Source organism: Pseudochaenichthys georgianus, chromosome 17, assembly GCF_902827115.2.
Source record: "Pseudochaenichthys georgianus chromosome 17, fPseGeo1.2, whole genome shotgun sequence".
Taxonomy (NCBI): domain Eukaryota; kingdom Metazoa; phylum Chordata; class Actinopteri; order Perciformes; family Channichthyidae; genus Pseudochaenichthys; species Pseudochaenichthys georgianus.
In genome coordinates, this window is record NC_047519.1 from 31002998 (window position 1) to 31022213 (window position 19216).

Consider the following 19216-nt stretch of genomic DNA (forward strand, 5'->3'; position numbering starts at 1 on the left):
GTGCGTGCACGAGATGGAAGGTTGTACTTTTTACAGTATTACGGCTTCCACAGATGACATTTTTGTATGGATTTTTTGTCAAAGCACTTACAGTAAGATATTCATTGCTATCGGGATGTTAAGAGCATTCCATGGAATATAACAAAAAGTGTATCTCGAGCCGGTTTCTGAAACTTACCTACCCCACCTTTAAGTAATCTTTTAATGCAAATCTGTAATCTTTAATAATTATTACAATAAGGATTCACTTTTGTTTTCATTTTTCTTTACACTATTGAAAAATATGTAAAAGATTTTAAATATATAACTTTTGTGGATGTTATTAATCTGAATACATAACATTACCTGATTTTTGTTCATTCCAATCCACAGAGAAGCATTGAGTTTTAAAGCCATCAGCTCAACATACGCCTGTGACCATTCGTTCCGCAGGCTGGCCAATGTTGCACCATCACGTTCACAATGCTGTTTGGCTGCATCCCAGCTCATATTTTGGGTAACAACCTTAATGGAGTCATTTAATATTTTGACATAGTCGTCGGTAGGAATAGGTTCAGGTGAGTCTGGGAGAGAAGGATCTGTTGTGGGTGAGAAATTATACACATTTAGTTGTTTCCATCCAGCGTTAAAGGCAGGGCATTTGTTGTGGACATCGATGCTCGAAACTGATTATTTTTCAAAGAACATTACAATTCCTTATTTGCATAACAGTGTCCAATTTGAATAAACTTGTGATTGAAATACAGTAAAAAGTGCAATTGTATTATCGAAAATATAATCTTGATGATTGCCGAATATTCATCATGATACATAAATCGTTAGATGCTTTGGTACAATTAGTGCTGTTGTAGGTAAAAAAGGTTGACCCCATCCACTGATGGTTTTATTGTGAGGCAAACAATTGCAAATTAGATACTGAATTTGACCTCATTAACTTTTGTATTTTCATCATTGCTGTAAATGAATGGTTCTAAAATATACCAGCAGTCTCTTAGTCATGTACACGCCGTATGCGTTCACCTGCTGTTCTTGTGCAAGCTCCGATCATTCGGGTCCACACTGTTCAAGCATGGCGTTGGGAAATACAGAGTATGTTGTAAAAGTAAACGTTTGGCTTTGATAATGATATAGAAACATTGCTATATTGACACATCAGGATCATCAAAGTTGCATGTCAACCCCTGTATGTAACAAATACACATAGACAATATTGTGAAAGTCCTTATCTTTTTAAATCAATCTCGGTGTATATTACAAAAAAAACACTCAAGGGAAAGGGCCAAGGAAAGGCTCACCAACATTTTGAAGACAGACATATCCATTGGTGTCATTGCAGGACTTTTTAATCCATTTTCCAATACCAACGTCACGATTGGTAGACAAAGCACCACAATTTCGCTGTTGAAAACAGTGATGGTATAAAAGGGTTAAATGTATTTTTTTTATTTATATTAATTAATTGATATACAAAAATATATATTCCAAGATAAATGAAATTTTAAATTGTGTCAAGAAAATATTACCTCCTCATTCCATCGAGGTAGAGACGATTCAATATACTTCAATGTAAAATCAAGAATTTAGAAATGGGTGTGAATAAATAAACATATTAGGAACAAAACAGATGCATTTAATTTATAAAAATTGAAATTGTGATTTAATGTACAAGTGAAATAACTCTCTTCTTATACAAGTGTGATGTATTTTGACAAGTTCAGAAAAAAATGAAGTTTAAATCATTTAAAATGAAGTATCAACAATGATTTACCTCAGACCAGTGATGGTATAAAAGGGTTAAATGTACATTATTTATTTTTTCATTTAGATTAATGAATTACATTTTAAATTGTGTCAAGAAATTATTACCTCCTCATGCCTTCGATATTGAGACCATTCAATATTCTACAATGTAAAATCAAGAATTTAGAAATGGGTGTGAATAAAGGAACAACACAGATGCACTTAATTTAAAAAAATTGAAATTGTGATTTTATGTGATGTATTTTGACAAGTTCAGAAAAAAAGAAGTTGTATTGCACATTTTAAATAAAGTATAAAACATTTATATTTACCTCATAATCATAGTCCAAGGGGTACTGCATCTGAAATGGAATAATGGTAGAAATATTTACCAATTAAAAACCAAAACATTTTACCTCAGTTATCAAAGCCCTAAATTGACAATATTTTTCTTTATTTAAGTTTAGATATGTTAATAACCATGAACTGGCTATGAATCCTGCTTGTTGATGGATGAGGAAACAACAAGAGGAAAACAGTAAAAAAAAAAGAGGAAATGTTAGAAAAACGTTTTTAGTAGTGACACAGATGCCTCTTTAACTTAAAATTTGAATCCGAAACGTATTGGGTCCACTTACTTTGATTTCCCAGTTGGTGTATCTCATTGGTCGCCCATCAATCCAGAGAAATGAAGAGACACGTGTCAAATGCAAACCAATCCACAGGTCTGTGGTAGGTGCTTCAGCCAATTGAGTAGTCAAAAATACTGAAAATGTAAAACATATTCATCATATCAATAATGATTTTAAATGTTTCAGTGTATGCTCTATATATAGTTCAAATAGTCAAAATAGTTGGTTGGTAAATCAGTTGGCTTTAGCTGGTTTAGTCCAGTGTCCTGTTAGAGCTGAGATCTTTTACATAACTAACTTTATATACATTGTATGCCTGCAGAATCCAGACAAATATTTCAGATTAAAGAAAAATATTTATGAACCCAGCCAAATGTCTCAATTTCTCAATCCTAATGTCTGTTTTATTTGTTGTCTTTATTTGGACACCAATGGTAGACCCTCCAGAAAAACGGGCAAAAATCCTTGATTATGCGGGCTAAAATCCTTGATTATGCGGGCTAAAATCCTTGATTATGCGGGCTAAAATCCTTGATTATGCGATCAAACATGCAGGGTTTTATGTGATTTTATGCGGTGAAATTGCGGGAAGTTGCGAAATATGCGGAAAAAATAAATATTGAGCTGTCTTATTTATTTATTCTCTCTCACACACAACCTGCCACTAACGTTAAACCCCTTTACTATTCAATTAAACACATTCAATGTTTATTTATTGTAATGTGGTGGTGACCACCTATTTAACCACTGGGACATAATTCAAACTTGGAACTACAGTTGCGGTTATTGTTCCCACACGGACATGTTATGGGTTACCTATAGTGTGTGCCCTCTTGGCTCTCTCTCTTGTCGACCCGGGCTGCGACCCGACAACATGTCCTTTGCAGCTTGTGAATAAATTACTATTATTGTACCTTCCTTGCACCGCCTCTGACTCCATATATCTCGGCACTACACTGGTGACCCTGACACGTCTTGAGAAGTTTCCGGGACGGAGCCGAACACGGCAAAAGAAACTCGAGTTGCTTTCTCTAAATGCTGGGGTTTGATTGGAGATGTCCGTGGCTGCCGCCGGCACGTGGACTGAGGCTCGGTGCGCGCTCCGCAGAAGGCTGGAGAAGTTGCTCGCCGTTCCCGCATCGGCTTTCTATCCAACGGGGGGACGATGCACGACCTGCTGGGTCGACCAGCAACCCCATTGCTACCTCGTGGGTTTGTTCTTCGGGGCGTGCGGCTGCACGTCCCGGCTGCTAACCACGTGGGGTTAACGACGGCTGGCAGCTACCCATGGCTGCCAGCTAGCGGCTAACCACGTGGGGCTAACGACGGCTAGTGCTAACGGCTATCGGCCCTTTTGAGTTTTTTTTCTGGTGCAGGAGAGGAGGTTCGACCAGCCGGTTGACCTCATGTGGACACTCTCTCCTTTTTCACCACCTCGACGGCGGTTCCAGCCGCCACTCACGTTTTCATCGACGCCTGGGTGGTGCACTCCTGGACCCCGTCTCGCCTCGACGGTTTTGGACATCGCCCATGCTGCCATCGGCCCGTGGGTGGCGCGCTCCGGAGCCTGTCTGGCCTCTCCTGCCTTCCGGGGATATCCAGACGCCACTCACGTTCATCGGCGCCTGGTTGGCGCACTCCTGGACCCCCTCTCGCCTCGACAGTTCCGGACGTCGCCCAGTCTCCATCGGTCCATGGGTGGCGCGCTCCGGGACCCTGTCTGGCCTCTCCTGCTTCCCGGGGATACCTCAGCGCCTGCTGAGGACTTCATGCCCGCCGCCGCGGCATGTCTGCCTGCGGCCGGGTTGCTCTCCTTCCTCCCGGGGGGACTGCTCCTCTCTTCCGGAGATACCTCGACGCCTGCCGAGGACTTCGTGCCCACCGCCGTTGTGCGTCTGCCTGCGCTCTTTCCTGCTGGGTTCTCCGCGACACCTACTGCGGCCCGGCCCCGGTGCCCTCGCCCTCGTTAGGGCCCCTGCCCTCTCCTGCGGCCCCCTTTCATGGCCCGTTCCATGGCCCGGTCCTCACCTGCGGCATGTTATGGGTTACCTATAAATAGTGTTGTGCCGAGAGATATGGAGTCAGAGGCGGTGCAAGGAAGGTGCAAGAATAGTAATTTATTCACAAGCTGCAAAGGACATGTTGTCAGGTCGCAGCCCGGGTCGACAAGAGAGAGAGCCAAGAGGGCACACACTATTTATAGGTAACCCATAACATGTCCGTGTGGGAACAATAACCGCAACTGTAGTTCCAAGTTTGAATTATGTCCCAGTGGTTAAATAGGTGGTCACCACAGTAAAAGCAATTGCGATATTTTAATCACACACACACACACACACACACACACACGCGCGCGCACACACACACACACACACACACATCTCCGCCTCATTCTGTTTTCATTTACTTGTTCGTTATCTGACCAGCTTCAATCTTGTAGGCTTCTCACCTCGTTTCTTGTAGCCCTCGAAAGGGTTTTGGAGGTTGATGCCTCGGTGAACGTGAGTTGTTTGGCTTTCTTGTCCGCAGCAGCAGAAAGCATTTTCGAATGTTTGAATGAATCAAAGTGGGTCGTCACCGTCGATGTTCTCTTATGCTCCAACCATAGACTGTATATATAAATGGACGTAGTGTCCGTGACGTCACCCATAGGATTCTGCAGAGTTGCCGTGAAGCCCTTAGTAGGCGGAGTCGGCCACTAACGGCTTGACAGCAACGTCAGAGTCTAATCCCGCCTGCTCCAAATAAGGGCAAAGAGGCGGAGCCGAGGCGGGACCTGCTGCCTCCGAACTGGAAGTAAACAGAGCTAGCTCAGGCTAAGAAGCTAAGCTAACATGAAATACATGCATACCAAGTTACTGCTAACAGTGTAGTTCCCCTATATAAACGTTACATTCATAATCAAATGAGACAATCTGCAAGAGAATTAGCTATATTTTGTTATTCTTAATGCTTGTCATTCACACCTTGAGAACACACGGACTCCACCGCCCGGACCTAACGGAGCCGCAGTGGGCTAGCTCCGGGACGCCGGCTGGAGCTAGCCCCCTGCGGCTCCGTTAGCTCCGGCAGCCACCACTGGGATAATTGGGTCCCCTAATAACATTTGCTCCCGTTTAGCATTATGGGCGTCATAGCCATAGACTATAAAAGTCTTACCCAAGGCTGAATCATAAACTAAAATGTATATGTATGCATAAAGGGTTACGTCCTTAGCTGGCTAATAAGTAACAAGCTAAGCTACCAAGCACACAAACACCTGCGAACGGGGTTAACATGTATAATATTATCATTTTAGACTTCTTGGAAGTTCTGTTAGTACATTCAAGCGCACAGCACGACATTTTAATTGTCTGGTATTTGTAACAATATTCCAGAAAAGGCACAATCACCACGAACACGGCTAAAGCTAAAGGGTCAATACAGTACTATGACTAACTAACGTTGTAGCCTCTATGGTTGTAGCCTAGCAGAGTGGACAAGTTGCTGTTAGCTGACAGTGAGGCATATACATGTCCATCAAAGTGACCACGCCCTAATTTATGCAACAACTTTAAGACCTAATATAAATAAAAGGGTCGTGTTAAAAAATAATGCACTCACAGATTCATAATCATGAAGGTGGAATCTAACTATATCGATAATAAGATTTATTGCATCCATGGGTAGAAACATGTTTTTTTCTGCTGTAAAGTTGGGCATTTTAACATGGGGGTCTATGGAAATTGCTCCTTTTTGCAGCCAGTCCCTAGCGGCCCATGTATGAACTGCAGTGTGTGGCACTTCCGTATTGGCGTCTCGGCTGTTCCCCAGAGTTTGCCGCTTGGCTCCAACACACAGTTGCGCGGGGTGCAGAATAGTTTCCCCCCACTTTCGTGCAAGACATCGGGGTACTGCTTTGCCCGGTCTTTAGCAGAAATGTTCGTCGGTAAATGAGATGGATTCGATTTTTTCATCTTGATGTTTTTTCTCTCGTGTGAGCTCCACACGTTCACTCTACGGCAGCGATACTCAACCCACGGCTCGCGAGCCGCATGCGGCTCCTTTAAGACTAGCTGCGGCTCTTTTAAGTCCCATTTAAAAACATTTTTCTTTACATTTAAAAAAAAAAAAAAATGAAAAACATTGTCAGCAGACACATCAGTCACACATCAGTCATCACACACATCAGTCTATTAAGCCGCCCCCCCCATCCCTCTGAACAACCAATCACAAATTATTTCAGGTTTCGCGCTCTGATTGCAGGTGCGCAAGATAATTGCTCCGTCACACTGGGAAAAATAGCTTACAGCACTATGCAAAAATGGTAAAGGAATATAGGAAACGAAAATATGAAGAGGAATATCGAACATTTAAAGAGGACTGGGAACTCGAGTTTTTCTTTGTCTCCACCGGTTCGGGAAAATGCATCTGCCTGCTTTGTGACAACGTCATTTCACAATTTAAAAAGGTCCATTTTGCAGCGCCATCACGACACAAAACACCCGAAGTTCAGTACCGACTTTCCGAAAGGTGGAGAGTTGAGGGCGGAAAAGCTGGCGAGACTCAAACAGAACCGAACTGCTCAAAAAAACGTATTCCACACTAATACGAGTGAAAGAGCGACAGAGGCATCCTGTGATGATCATTAAACATGCTGTCTGTTATCTGTTGTTATGGGCAGTCAGCAATGTGTGTTTTGTGGTTGCAGTGAAAATAATAAATCACAGTTATTGCACTGTACATTATGCTTTTCATTCCTGAGTAACATATTACTATTATCCATATTCTCAAATGCATAATGGTTTCAGGGAGGAAAGGAGCGTTTTTGGTTTGTGGCTCTTGTAAAAATATTTTTTCGTCAATGTGGCTCCTGATTAGGACAAGGTTGAGTACCACTGCTCTACGGTGTTGTTTACCTTCATCATCATCATCATCATCATCATCATCATCATCATCATCACCATCATCACGTCAAGACGAGTTAGCTTTTTTCCCCCTCAATTTTGTGTGGAAAAATGCGGGGATTATGCGGCCTTTGGATAAATATGCGGCCTTTTAAAAATCTGCGCCATTTTGCGGTAAATTCTGCGATCGCAGAATCGCGTTTTTCTGGAGGGTCTACAATTTTATAAAAAACCATAAAACACACCTTGTGCTTTTCTTGAGAGAATTGAAGCCAACTTTCCTCCCATTGCTCTGCATTGTGTCTCTGCTCCATTGAACGTCTCTTTCTGTGTATTAATGATGCTGTAACACTAGGGGAACAATTAAAAACAGCTTTGAGTTTTTTTATATAGCTACAAGAGTTAAATACTTTGTTAGATTGAAGGCCCATTTCATGCTAAAAATGGGTTGTATCCCCACCCTGCCAAAAACAATAACAATAATAAAAAGTGCCTTCTGACCTTTAAGTCAAATTGTTTCCAGTTTTTTGGACAGCCGCCTTTTGGAAGAACTGTTGGTGCTACAGTGGCGTTGGCTGGTGGTGAGCCTGTTCGTTTGCAAATTGACTTGTGCTCATACCCACAATTATAAGCATGCCAGAACCCTGTAAGCCAATAAAAAAAAATCAAATAACAGTTTAGCAAAAATGCATTTAATTGTTACTATTGATGAATTCTTTATAACATGCATATATATATAAGAATGCCAGTAGAGAAAATCAATTTTAAGTTACTCACCCAGATCGTTACTCATGACAGCACAGCTCTCAAAATAATTTTGAGAATCAGGTCGATTTATATCCCACCTTTGAAACACCACTGGAGTACCATCCATCCACCTTTTTGAAATGTAAAAGACATATCCATTATTTTCATTATCATATTTAAATGTTAGAATTGTTATATTGCAAAATAGTATGACAAAATGAGCTATGCCCTTAAATCCAGGCATACAAAAACTATAGGTTACTTACGTAACCCCATTCTAAAAGTAACATGAAGTGAGATGTCTCACTATGGGATGCGCCTCATCGCGGAGCAAACAGAAGCATCAATCTCATTACGCCAATCCTAATTGGCCGGTGATTCTTGACGTCAACGTCAGGGGAAATCACCCCCTATACGTAGCCTGCGCCACGACGCATGCGTCATTCAAAATAAGCACCTCTTCTCGCTTCACCATAGCAAGGAGGGCCGTCTGGTGAGACATCTCACTTCATGTTACTCTGAGTCCTGGGGTTACGTAAGTAACCTATAGTTCTCATTCATAACACTCCGTTCGATGTCTCACTATGGGATATTGTAGCTCCCGTATTGCCAGACGAGCTTATCTCGAAAATCACCGATCAACCAGAATTTAACAGGTGGAGTCCCGACTCAACAAGGTGCCCAGCACTGCTCGGGCCACGCTTGGAGCGGAGACGTCCAGCCTGTAAAAGCGGACAAAAGTGAGTGGCGAAGACCAGCTTGCCGCCGCACAGATATCCTGGATGGAAACACCCTTGAACAAAGCCCAGGATGTAGCCAGGCCCCGAGTCGAGTGAGCAGACCCAAAGGTGCTTGCAGATTCTGACTCGTATAGGCCAAAGCAATCGCCTCCACGATCCAGTGGGATAGTCGTTGCTTAGTAACAGGCTTACCCTTGTGAGGTTCAGCCCAGGACACGAAGAGTTGATCATTAAGACGAAGCTCCTTTGATCTGTCCATATATGTGTGCAAAGCCCGGACTGGACACAATAGATCCTGCTGCTGCTCCCCGGAGGAAACCAGCTGCGGAGGAAATGCCTCAATGTCAATTGGGGTACACGAACCAGCCACCTTTGGTGTAAAGGCGGGGTTGGGTTTCAACAACACTCTCGTTTGCCCTGGGGCGAACTGAGTGCATGAGGGATGTACAGACAGTGCATGGATATCACTGACCCGTTTAGTGGATGCCAGGGCCAGTAACAGCACTGTCTTGAGTGACAGATGTTTCATGTCAGCTCCCTCCAGGGGTTCAAATGGGGTCATTTTGAGCCCATTTAAAACCACTGCCAGGTCCCATAAGGGCACCAGCGACCTGGAGACAGGGAGGAGCCTGCGCGCTCCCTTCATAAAACGGCAAACCAAAGGATGTTGGCTAGCCGTCTTACCCTCAAAGCCCACATGGCATGCAGCAATAGCAGCCAGGTATACCTTGATCGTGGAAAAAGCTCTGTGTTTATCGATCAAATCCTGTAGGAATGATAAAATCACCCCGACAGGACATTGAAAAGAGATGTGCCCTTCTTGAAGGCACCACTCCTCAAACACCCTCCACTTACAGTCGTAAAGAGACCTGGTGGAGGAAGCTCTCGCACTCTGAATAGTGTTTATCACCTTCTGCGGGAGTCCCACTGTATTCAGATTGTACCACTCACGGGTCAGGCCCATAGTGCCCCGTGCTCTGGGCGTGGGTGAAGGATCGCCCTCCCCGCCTGAGACAATCTGTCTCTGCGTGGTGGGGGCTGCCATGGCTGCCCGCACAACAGCTGATATATCCCCGCCAGCCCGTATATTGCGGGCTAGGGTGGAAACATCAGAGTACGTGTGTGGCGTTGCTCTTTCACTCTGGCCGGAGTTAAGGGGAACAGAACCAGGGGTGGGAACGTGTACAGAGGACCCGGAGGTCAATCGTGTACGAGTGCGTCCCCGCCTAACGGTGCGTTTAAATCGTGCATTAAAGAGAACAGCTGTCATTGAGCATTTTCTCCCCTTGCGAACAGATTTAACGCGGCTCCGCACCCACAGCGGACTCTCGATCCTTGGATGAGGAGTCCAGTGTGCATAGAGTGGTGCACCCTTTGACAGTAATTCTGTCCCTAGGTGCATAACTCCCGGTACTTGTGTCGTTCTCAGATAGAGGAGACGTCTGCCGCTGCAAGGGATCAGTTTGTGTGCCAGTGTGTGTGACTGGAGACAACGCAAACTCCCCTGGCGGTTCATACACGATATCGTGTTGTCTATCCTCACGGGGACATGAAGTCCTCTGAGAGAAGGCAGGAAGCATTTTTGGGTGGGGAACACCGCTAAAAGCTCCGGGTAATTTACGCGTGCCCGCTGGAAGTCTCTGTTCTAGAGACCTCTCACCGGGCGACCTTCGTAAATCCCCTATCAGCCCGTCTGACCTGCGTCCGTGGTGACCACCTTCCGTGAAAGGACTGCACCCGTAGGCGCGTCCCGCACTGGAAAAGTCGGGTGTAGTGCCACTACGCATTTCATAATCACCAAAACTCTCCGTAAGCCGTGGCGTTCGGGGTTTAGTTTTATTATGAGGCCCATGTTGAGCGGGTGCTTTACGAGGACATTCTCCTCCGTATTCTGACTCCGCCCGGTGGGTTTTATAGATAAAACCCTTCTTTCTGGGAGAGAGAGAACCCTTCTCTCCAGAATGTGGGTTGACTCTCTCTGGGCTTGTGAAAACAGATAAATTATAACTGTTTTGAGAAGCCCAGGCAGACATCGTGAGTATCCCCTGCTGTATGCTCCTTAGAGCCAGCTGGGATGTCACTCTTATGGCTCCGACCGGCACTGCGCATGTGCGTGACGGAGGTGCCTTTTCAGCTCCAGCCGGTACTGCGCATGTGTGTGCCGGTGGTGCCCTCACGGCTCCAGTCGGCACTGCGCCTGCGCGTGCCGGTGGTGCCCTTAAAGCCCCAGCCGGCACTGCGCATGTGTGTGGCGGTGGCTTCACGGACCCGTCAATAATCCGTCCTTTGAGAGACGCCGTAGCTGCTCTTGAAAGGGGAAGGATTGACGGGCCGTTCTTTACAGCTCTAGCCGGCACTGCGTACGCACGTGGCGGTAGTGCCCTTAAAGCCCCAACCGGCACTGCACATGCGCGTGGCGGTGGTGCCTTCACAGACCCGTTTATTATCCGCCTTTTGAGAGAGGCCGTAGCTGCTCTCAGAAGGGGATTTATGGTTAACGGACTGTTTATTGTCTTTCTTTTCATTTTTTTGGGCTGCGCCCTTGGCCGGAGCCTGGATGCGTCAGCGGAAAATGGTTTATTCAGACAATAACGATGTGACATGTGTCTTGTGCGGACTTGAGGATGGCGTTGAGGCATCTCTCGAGGCGGCGGGGACACATTTAGAGCCGGGGAAGGAACTTCCAGCTCCGTCACGGAGGGGAGAAGGAGGGGCTGTCAGGCCGCTCGCTTCTTCTTCCTCGCCTGCTGGCCGAAATTCTGGGTCGGCTGTGCCTGGGCTACAGCCGGAGCCGGAGCCGATTTTCTAGACCAACTCGCCCTCGTCTCCTGCCTGAGCTGGGGACTCGGGGCGGGCTGCGCCCTCTGCTGTCCTGGTACTTTGAACCCAGCAGAGCGCGGTGCAGCGTGGGCGAAGGGCCGCCGTTGCAAAGGCCGCGGCTGGACCCTTCGAGGGAGACAAAGGTGGAGAGCCTCGTCTTCCTTCTTTTTCGACTCGCACTTCCTTTGCATGGAAGCGAGAGCGGAGCCGAAAATCCCCTCGGGAACGATGGGCATGTCAAGCACTTCTTCCTTTTCCCGGTCTGGGAGGTTGGTGAGGTTGAGCCATCTAGCTCTTTCCTGCACCACCATGATCCCCATTACCTTGCCCTTGGCCTGGACGGCGCAGAGTTGGACACGGAGACAAATGTCTGTGACGGCGGCTATCTCGTCCAGAGTGGCCGGTCCAGGATTGCTCGACATATCCTCACAGAGCTCCGCTTGGTAGGCGGTTAGCATCGAGGAAACGTTCAGAGCCCTGGCGGACAATGCTGCGGCTCTGTAGGCCCGTTCCGTCATGATAGACTGGAATCGGTCCGTTTTTGCTGGCAGCGTGGGGTTCCTGCTTGGCGGCTGGCCCATCCTCGGTAGGAGGTCGGTTCCATAGGTGGTATGTGGAGCAGGCCAAGCCTCTCCATACCGTCACAGTCAAGGGAGTGGGCACCCTGGATTGGGGCCTTGTTGCTAAAGGGCCGGTCTCTCCACGAGACCGACACCTCATCCAACATCTCCGGGAAGACCGGGAGGAGTTGCCTCTTTGCCCTCGTTGTTTGGGAAAAAAGTTTTCCCTCGTAACGGGACCTGGAGGTCTCCTTGGCCACTTCGGGCCATGGGATGTCTAGTTTGGCCGCAGCGCGCTGACACACGGCTTGTAGGTCCATACTGAGACAGGGCGAAGCTGGTGTGCTGTCGCCCGGGGGAGCAGCCATCGCTCCCGGCTTTGCAGCCTGAGTCGATGACATGAAGATGTCGTCTTCCTGCTCATCCGAGTCAGACAGGAGGAACTCAGAGGTGTACTCTTCGTCCTCCATGCAGTCTAACTCCAGGACATCTTCCGCGGGTGAAACCGTGGTGAGGTCCAGTCGGGAGCCCCAGCTTGGTATAGCGTGGGGCCCCGTTCCCGCGTTTCTTGCCGCCACCGGATCTCGGCCTGATATGACGCTTCCTGGGATTCCGGTTCTGCGGGTGCCGCTGTCGGTGAGCCCCAGACCGCGGTGAGGGGCTCCATCTCTGCGGCAGACGTCCCCGTGTCTTGATTGCCGGTCGGCGGATCAGTGGACATGAGGGGGTCCCGTCCCGACAGGTTAACTTGTTGCGCTAACCTTCGGTGGAGGCTCTTCACGGTGAGGCGGGCACAATGTCCGCACGAGCCGGGGTTGTCGATGGCCTCCTGGGCGTGTTCCAGCCCGAGGCAGGACGAACAGATCTGGTGTGAGTCTGTGCCTGACACTTTCAACCTGCAACCGCAGCGCCGAGCCTCCGAGTTCCTGACTCCTCTGGTGTGAGGGGGAGAGGCATCCATCTCGTTCGCCGTGAGGCGTGGAGAGGGTCCGCTCATGACAGGTACGTTTGAGAAAAAAATGTTTACCGATCTGTCTTTAATCCGGGGGAAAAAAGGACAGCGTGGGTCTTTTTTCTCTCAAGGATATTACCTGGTATGGTAATATTCCTGTAATCCTTTTCTCCTCCGTGGAAGAGAGAAGAAAAAAGTGTCCTCGGTACCGTGGTGTCGGTAGTGAGGGAAAAAACACAAGTTAGCAACTGGTGTGTTGCTAACTTGAAGTCAAAACCTTACCTTACTCCAGAGGAAGAACGGCGAGGTTGACTATAATACTCTTCTGTGAGAGAATCGGGTAGCCGGCTAACGCCCGTCGACCGAAATTAGCTTTGGGTTCAGTCTGTGGACTGTTAAGCTAGCCCGGCTACCGTTCGAGATGTGCTCTGAAGCGAGAAGAGGTGTTTGAATGACGCATGCGTCGTGGCGCAGGCTACTTATAGGGGGTGATTTCCCCTGACGTTGACGTCAAGAATCACCGGCCAATCAGGATTGGCGTAATGAGATTGATGCTTCTGTTTGCTCCGCGATGAGGCGCATCCCATAGTGAGACATCGAACGGAGTGTTATGAATGAGAACCTAGATTTTGTGCAAAGAAGTAATTTGACTGCTTGATAATTGATATCTATATATTTTTGTCTTTGCACATTTTCAGAAAAAGAATGCAATGTGTAAGAGGTTGCTTGTAAGGACAATCCACATAACTACTGCCCAACCCAGCAGTCCCCCTCAGCTCTCCAAAGCCCTTTAGACTCCTTTTGATCAATATTTTCTTATCATCTGCCTTACCAGCAATGGCAGAAAGCAGTTTTTTGGATGAACCGACAGTATACCACCTGCCCGCCACTAAACGGCAGACACTTAAAGTTAGAAGCTGGTGAACAAAATGGAGCATCTATCATGCTCAACAAACTGATGTGTCCATTCCAGAGTTGGTGAAGACCAAAACAAATCTAAAAGTTAATTAATATTTAGTTTACTAATCTAACATTCAAGTAGTTACAGTGGTGCAAAAAAGTATTTAGTCAAGCCACCAATTGTGCAAGTTCTCCCACTTAAAAAGATGAGAGAGGCCTGCAATTTTCATCCTAGGTACACTTCAACTATGAGAGACAGAATGGGGGGAAAGAATCCAGGAAATCACATTGTAGGATTTTTAATGAATTAATTGGTAAATTCCTCGGTAAAATAAGTATTTGGTCACCTACAAACAAACAAGATTTCTGGCTCTTACAGACCTGTAACTTCTTCTTTAAGAGCCTCCTCTATCCTCCACTTGTTAACTGTATTAATGGCACCTGTTTGAACTCGTTATCAGTATAAAAGACACCTGTCCACAACCTCAAACAGTCACACTCCAAACTCCACTATGGCCAAGACCAAAGAGCTGTCAAAGGACACCAGAAACAAAATTGTAGACCTGCACCAGGCTGGGAAGACTGAATCTGCAATAGGTAAGCAGCTTGGTGTGAAGAAATCAACTGTGGGAGCAATTATTAGAAAATGGAAGCCATACAAGACCACTGATAATCTCCCTCGATCTGGGGCTCCACGCAAGATCTCACCCCGTGGGGTCAAAATGATCACAAGAACGATTAGCAAAAATCCCTGAACCACACGGGGGGACCTAGTCAATGACCTGCAGAGAGCTGGGACCAAAGTAACCAAGGCTACCATCAGTAACACACTAAGCCGCCAGGGACTCAAATCCTGCAGTGCCAGACGTGTCCCCCTGCTTAAGCCAGTCCAGGCCTGTCTGAAGTTTGCTAGAGAGCATTTAGATGATCCAGAAGAGGATTGGGAGAATGTCATATGGTCAGATGAAACCAAAATAGAACTTTTTGGTAAAAACTCAACTAGACGTGTTTGGAGGAGAAAGAATGCTGAGTTGCATCCAAAGAACACCATAGCTACTGTGAAACATGGGGGTGGAAACATCATGCTTTGGGGCTGTTTTTCTGCAAAGGGACCAGGATGACTGATCCGTGTAAAGGAAAGAATGAATGGGGCCATGTATCGTGAGATTTTGAGTGACAACCTCCTTCCATCAGCAAGGGCATTGAAGATGAAACGTGGCTGGGTCTTTCAGCATGACAATGATCCCAAACACACCGCCCGGGCAACGAAGGAGTGGCTTCGTAAGAAGCATTTCAAGGTCCTGGAGTGGCCTAACCAGTCTCCAGATCTCAACCCCATAGAAAATCTTTGGAGGGAGTTGAAAGTCTGTGTTGCCCAGCGACAGCCCCAAAACATCACTGCTCTGGAGGAGATCTGCATGGAGGAATGGGCCAAAATACCAGCAACAGTGTGTGAAAACCTTGTGAAGACTTACAGAAAACGTTTGACCTCTGTCATTGCCAACAAAGGGTATATAACAAAGTATTGAGATGAACTTTTGTTATTGACCAAATACTTATTTTCCACCATAATTTGCAAATAAATTCTTTAAAAATCAGGCAATGTGATTTTCTCGATTTTATTTCTCATTTTGTCTCTCATAGTTGAGGTATACCTAGGATGAAAATTACCGGCCTCTCTCATCTCTTTAAGTGGGAGAACTTGCACAATTGGTGGCAGACTAAATACTTTTTTGCCCCACTGTACATCATCCACATGTCGCAGTTTTTATACTTTTCTTCCTTTTTTGTTTAGTCCTATATTCATTATTTGAGTAATGCTTACCCATATGTTCCATCAAGATCTACGTACAGGCCTATCCAGTACAAACTATGAGTTCTGGACACCTACACACAGACAAAGGGCAAAAGTAAGACCAGCAGTACTTACTTTGCAGTATGTTGTTAGTTTAAATGCTATGGCCAATGGGTAAAGTCATTCATGTAGAAAAAATGTCACTCACCTGTTTCCATAAAAAGACTCTTTCAGCTTCATTGTTGATCGTTACCAAGTCACTATGCCTTTTTTGGCAGAAGTGACGAGCTTCTTCCATAGCCATCGTATTCTCGTTAATATAATACTGATTCCCATTCCATTCTAGCCACCCGTCTGAGGTCCTATTGTAGTCTGAAAACATGTCACAAATATATTTCTATTACAGATAATGTGTACAGCTTGTCCAGATTTCAGTTGCTTTATGGCCATTCAAGTGGCTTGGCTTTATAAGTTGTAGAGACATTCATGATTCTCAGAGGGTTAATCCTTCTCACTTTGATAGTCCATTGTGAGTTTCCCAGCCCCACCAGCGTGTGAAAAGTGTTCTCTTGTCCAGTGAAATATATCTAAATCATTACCATTGATTTTTTTATCTAGCATAACCTCTGTCAAAAATAATTTCCCAACTTGGGATAATATATATCTATCTATCGGTTACAATTGTAATTTGTCCAATCCTTATGAAAAAAGCTACAAAACTAACATTTCCATCAGGCTCATCTGTGTTCAGTAAGCAAGCTAACTTTCCATACTACACTGAACAAAAATATAAATGCAACACTTTTGTTTTTGCTCCCATTTTTCATCAGATGAACTCAAAGATCTAAAACATTTTCTATATACATAAAATAACCATTTCTCTCAAATATTGTTCACAAATCTGAAAAAATCTGTGATAGTCAGCACTTCTCCTTTGCCGAGATAATCCATCCCACCTCAAGTGTGGCAAATCAAGATGCTGATTAGACAGCATGATTATTGCACAGGTGTGCCTTACCCCTAAACACACCAGGAGCGTCTGCGCCGTGCTGCGTCTGCGCCACGCTGCGACATCCTCCTGCGACCTAACACACCAGGCACGTTTCAAAACGTTGCGGAAGCGGAGCGTCGTGTGTGCAGCCTCGCAGTTGTTGTTGATAAATCAAAAATAAGTCAAAAATAGGATTCATCCTATATTTTAGAAATTCCTTGCGGCGAGGAGCTTCTGGGACGCTTCGAGCCGCGGCGCAGCGCGGTGTGTCTGGTGGAATAGCACCCATTGACTAGAGTGGCCGCGATCTTTGCGAACGCCGCGGCGCGGCCGTAACGCAGCGCAGACGCTCCTGGTGCGTTTAGGGGGTTAGGCTGGCCACAATAAAAGGCCACTCTGAAACGTGCAGTTTTGCTTTATTGGGGGGGTCTGGGGCAGGCCCGGCGTCATGAGCGGGCCCCATGGGGCCGGGCCCGCCCATCCAGGATTTGAGCCCGCCCAGAAATCAGGGCTGATTAAAAAAAATTATTATATAAAAATATTTTTTAAATGTTTGTATTATTATTTTTATTGTTGTTATTTGTAGGGCTTTGTCATACCATTTATTTTTGTATTAAACTATGTTGAAACATTAGTATAATATAATTTTTTATTTTGCTATGAAATTCTGAGCGCGAGAGTTGAGTTGTGTGTGTTTTTTTTTTTACAATGCATTCATGTGATGACTATCAAAGAGTAAAGCAAGCACTGCTGAATAAAGTATGATTTTCTCTTTTACGAAACGTTTTTTTTCATATGGAATGCAGTTGGAGGTCAACCAATCAAAGAACTTGAGGACTGATCACGGGGTTCATGGTGTAGTCCCAAACGATAGCTGAGGATTCTGGGTAGTGTAGTGTCTTCTGCCGTCCAAAAACTCCGAAAATATATTTGTTTCTCCGAATCGAAGGGGGAAAATACAAAAGCATTGTACACAATTCAAACCAATCAATGTTGTGTAATTAACAAGGACAATGTGGTGTTTTTTAGTCGATGAGTAGTGCAGATATCACTGTAAAATCAATCGACAGTAAGGAGAATAGGCTACTTACTTCCGGGTGTAAAATTCTCCGTTATCCAATGGGAATGGACGCTCGTAATACAATACAGGGGACATGATCATTATCTTTTAAATAACGTTAACTGAAGGGAACAATCTATTTGACACAGCTGAAGCTCTGGCCTTCCTTAAAAACTAACTAATTTAATAAAAATAACAGTTGCATTACACACAATGCACGTTGTAGAAATGCGTGTGTGCACCACGACAAAGGAGCCTCATTCACTTTACATTGGGGTTGTTTGCGTGGTGCCGACACGCAAATGTAACAAAGTTCGTGACTCCACCACGCATTGTGGTGTTAAGGAGTCGTGGTGGAGTCACGCATTCTGGTGAGATCAGGTTGTCTAAACCGCACCTCCTAGTGGTTAAAGCACGTTATTGAATTTAGTTGTTGAATAAGTTATATTTGATGAAAACATTTAAATATTAAGAGTAGCCTACATACAAAATAAGGGTCAATGATAGAAATATAGAATGGAAAATATCAAGAAGATACTGTAGTGATCTCTACAATAAAACAGTTTAGTGCAGGACGTCCAAAGATATTAACAGGAGGATGTGCAAAACAGACAAACTGATAAGGCTGAATTTTACTCAGGTGTAACTAAAGTCTGATGTAAGGGTTGTTTATATTTCACATCATTAATCAGAATCTGCAAAGTAACAAAAATAAATGTAGTAGAGTACAAATACCAGGTTAACCTCTGAATTGTAGTGGAGTAGAACAAAGTAGTACATGCTGCTGTAACAAAAACATTTCCCAACTTGGGATCAATAAAGTATCTTAACTTAAGATGATCGATGGCTACTGCCATATTTGCTAAATGTGCAGCTGAACCTTGACAAGTGCATGTTTCAGGCTTATCAATTAACAACAGGAGGGGTCACATACATAAGACCAGCTGTTAAATAAAGCTCTTCTGACCTTAGCTGTCATGTGGTATTAATGCTGCCCATTATGGACACAAGCAATTTTCACCCATGTATTAATTATATGTTTTAAATTTGATAACACCAATGTGTTTCGTGTCCCCTAAACCTCCAGGGATGTATACAGTTTAATACTGGCAACTTCTAATTGTGGGAAATACGAAAACGTCTTTTAAAACTACATTTCCCAGTAGAGACGTGCCATAGAACATGTTGCGAAACACACAATAGCCAGCAAGTGTAATTCTGGGGGGGAGGGCCGGGCTGGACCCGTCCAAGTCCAGTTTTGGATAGTCTGGCGTGGTTCCATTCCATTTCAAAGAGCTGTTTGACAGCGTAACCTTGTCGCACTGCCACTCCAATATCCAATCACAGAGCTTGAGGGCTAATCACAAGGTTTGTAAAGCAAGGCGGATGTTGT

At 45.3% G+C, this 19216-nt stretch overlaps 1 protein-coding gene across 4 annotated transcripts in view; it reads right to left on the minus strand.

Annotated features, from left to right (window-relative positions):
- The window catches only part of LOC117462757 (macrophage mannose receptor 1-like), a 46720-nt gene that overhangs the window by 2838 nt on the left and 24666 nt on the right, over positions 1 to 19216 (minus strand). For 2 of the 4 annotated variants that reach the window (XM_034105064.2, XM_034105061.1), the window contains exons 17-28: positions 15981 to 16144; positions 15803 to 15864; positions 8036 to 8136; positions 7760 to 7902; positions 7504 to 7609; positions 2379 to 2506; positions 2073 to 2102; positions 1867 to 1902; positions 1524 to 1559; positions 1296 to 1398; positions 1021 to 1059; positions 346 to 578 (exon numbers count right to left, since the gene is read on the minus strand). In XM_034105064.2, coding sequence (XP_033960955.1) covers positions 346 to 578; positions 1021 to 1059; positions 1296 to 1398; positions 1524 to 1559; positions 1867 to 1902; positions 2073 to 2102; positions 2379 to 2506; positions 7504 to 7609; positions 7760 to 7902; positions 8036 to 8136; positions 15803 to 15864; positions 15981 to 16144 — 1181 coding nt within the window. The remainder of the gene's footprint in view (positions 1 to 345; positions 579 to 1020; positions 1060 to 1295; positions 1399 to 1523; positions 1560 to 1866; positions 1903 to 2072; positions 2103 to 2378; positions 2507 to 7503; positions 7610 to 7759; positions 7903 to 8035; positions 8137 to 15802; positions 15865 to 15980; positions 16145 to 19216) is intronic. The other 2 variants (XM_034105062.1, XM_034105063.1) reach the window with 2 other exon arrangements.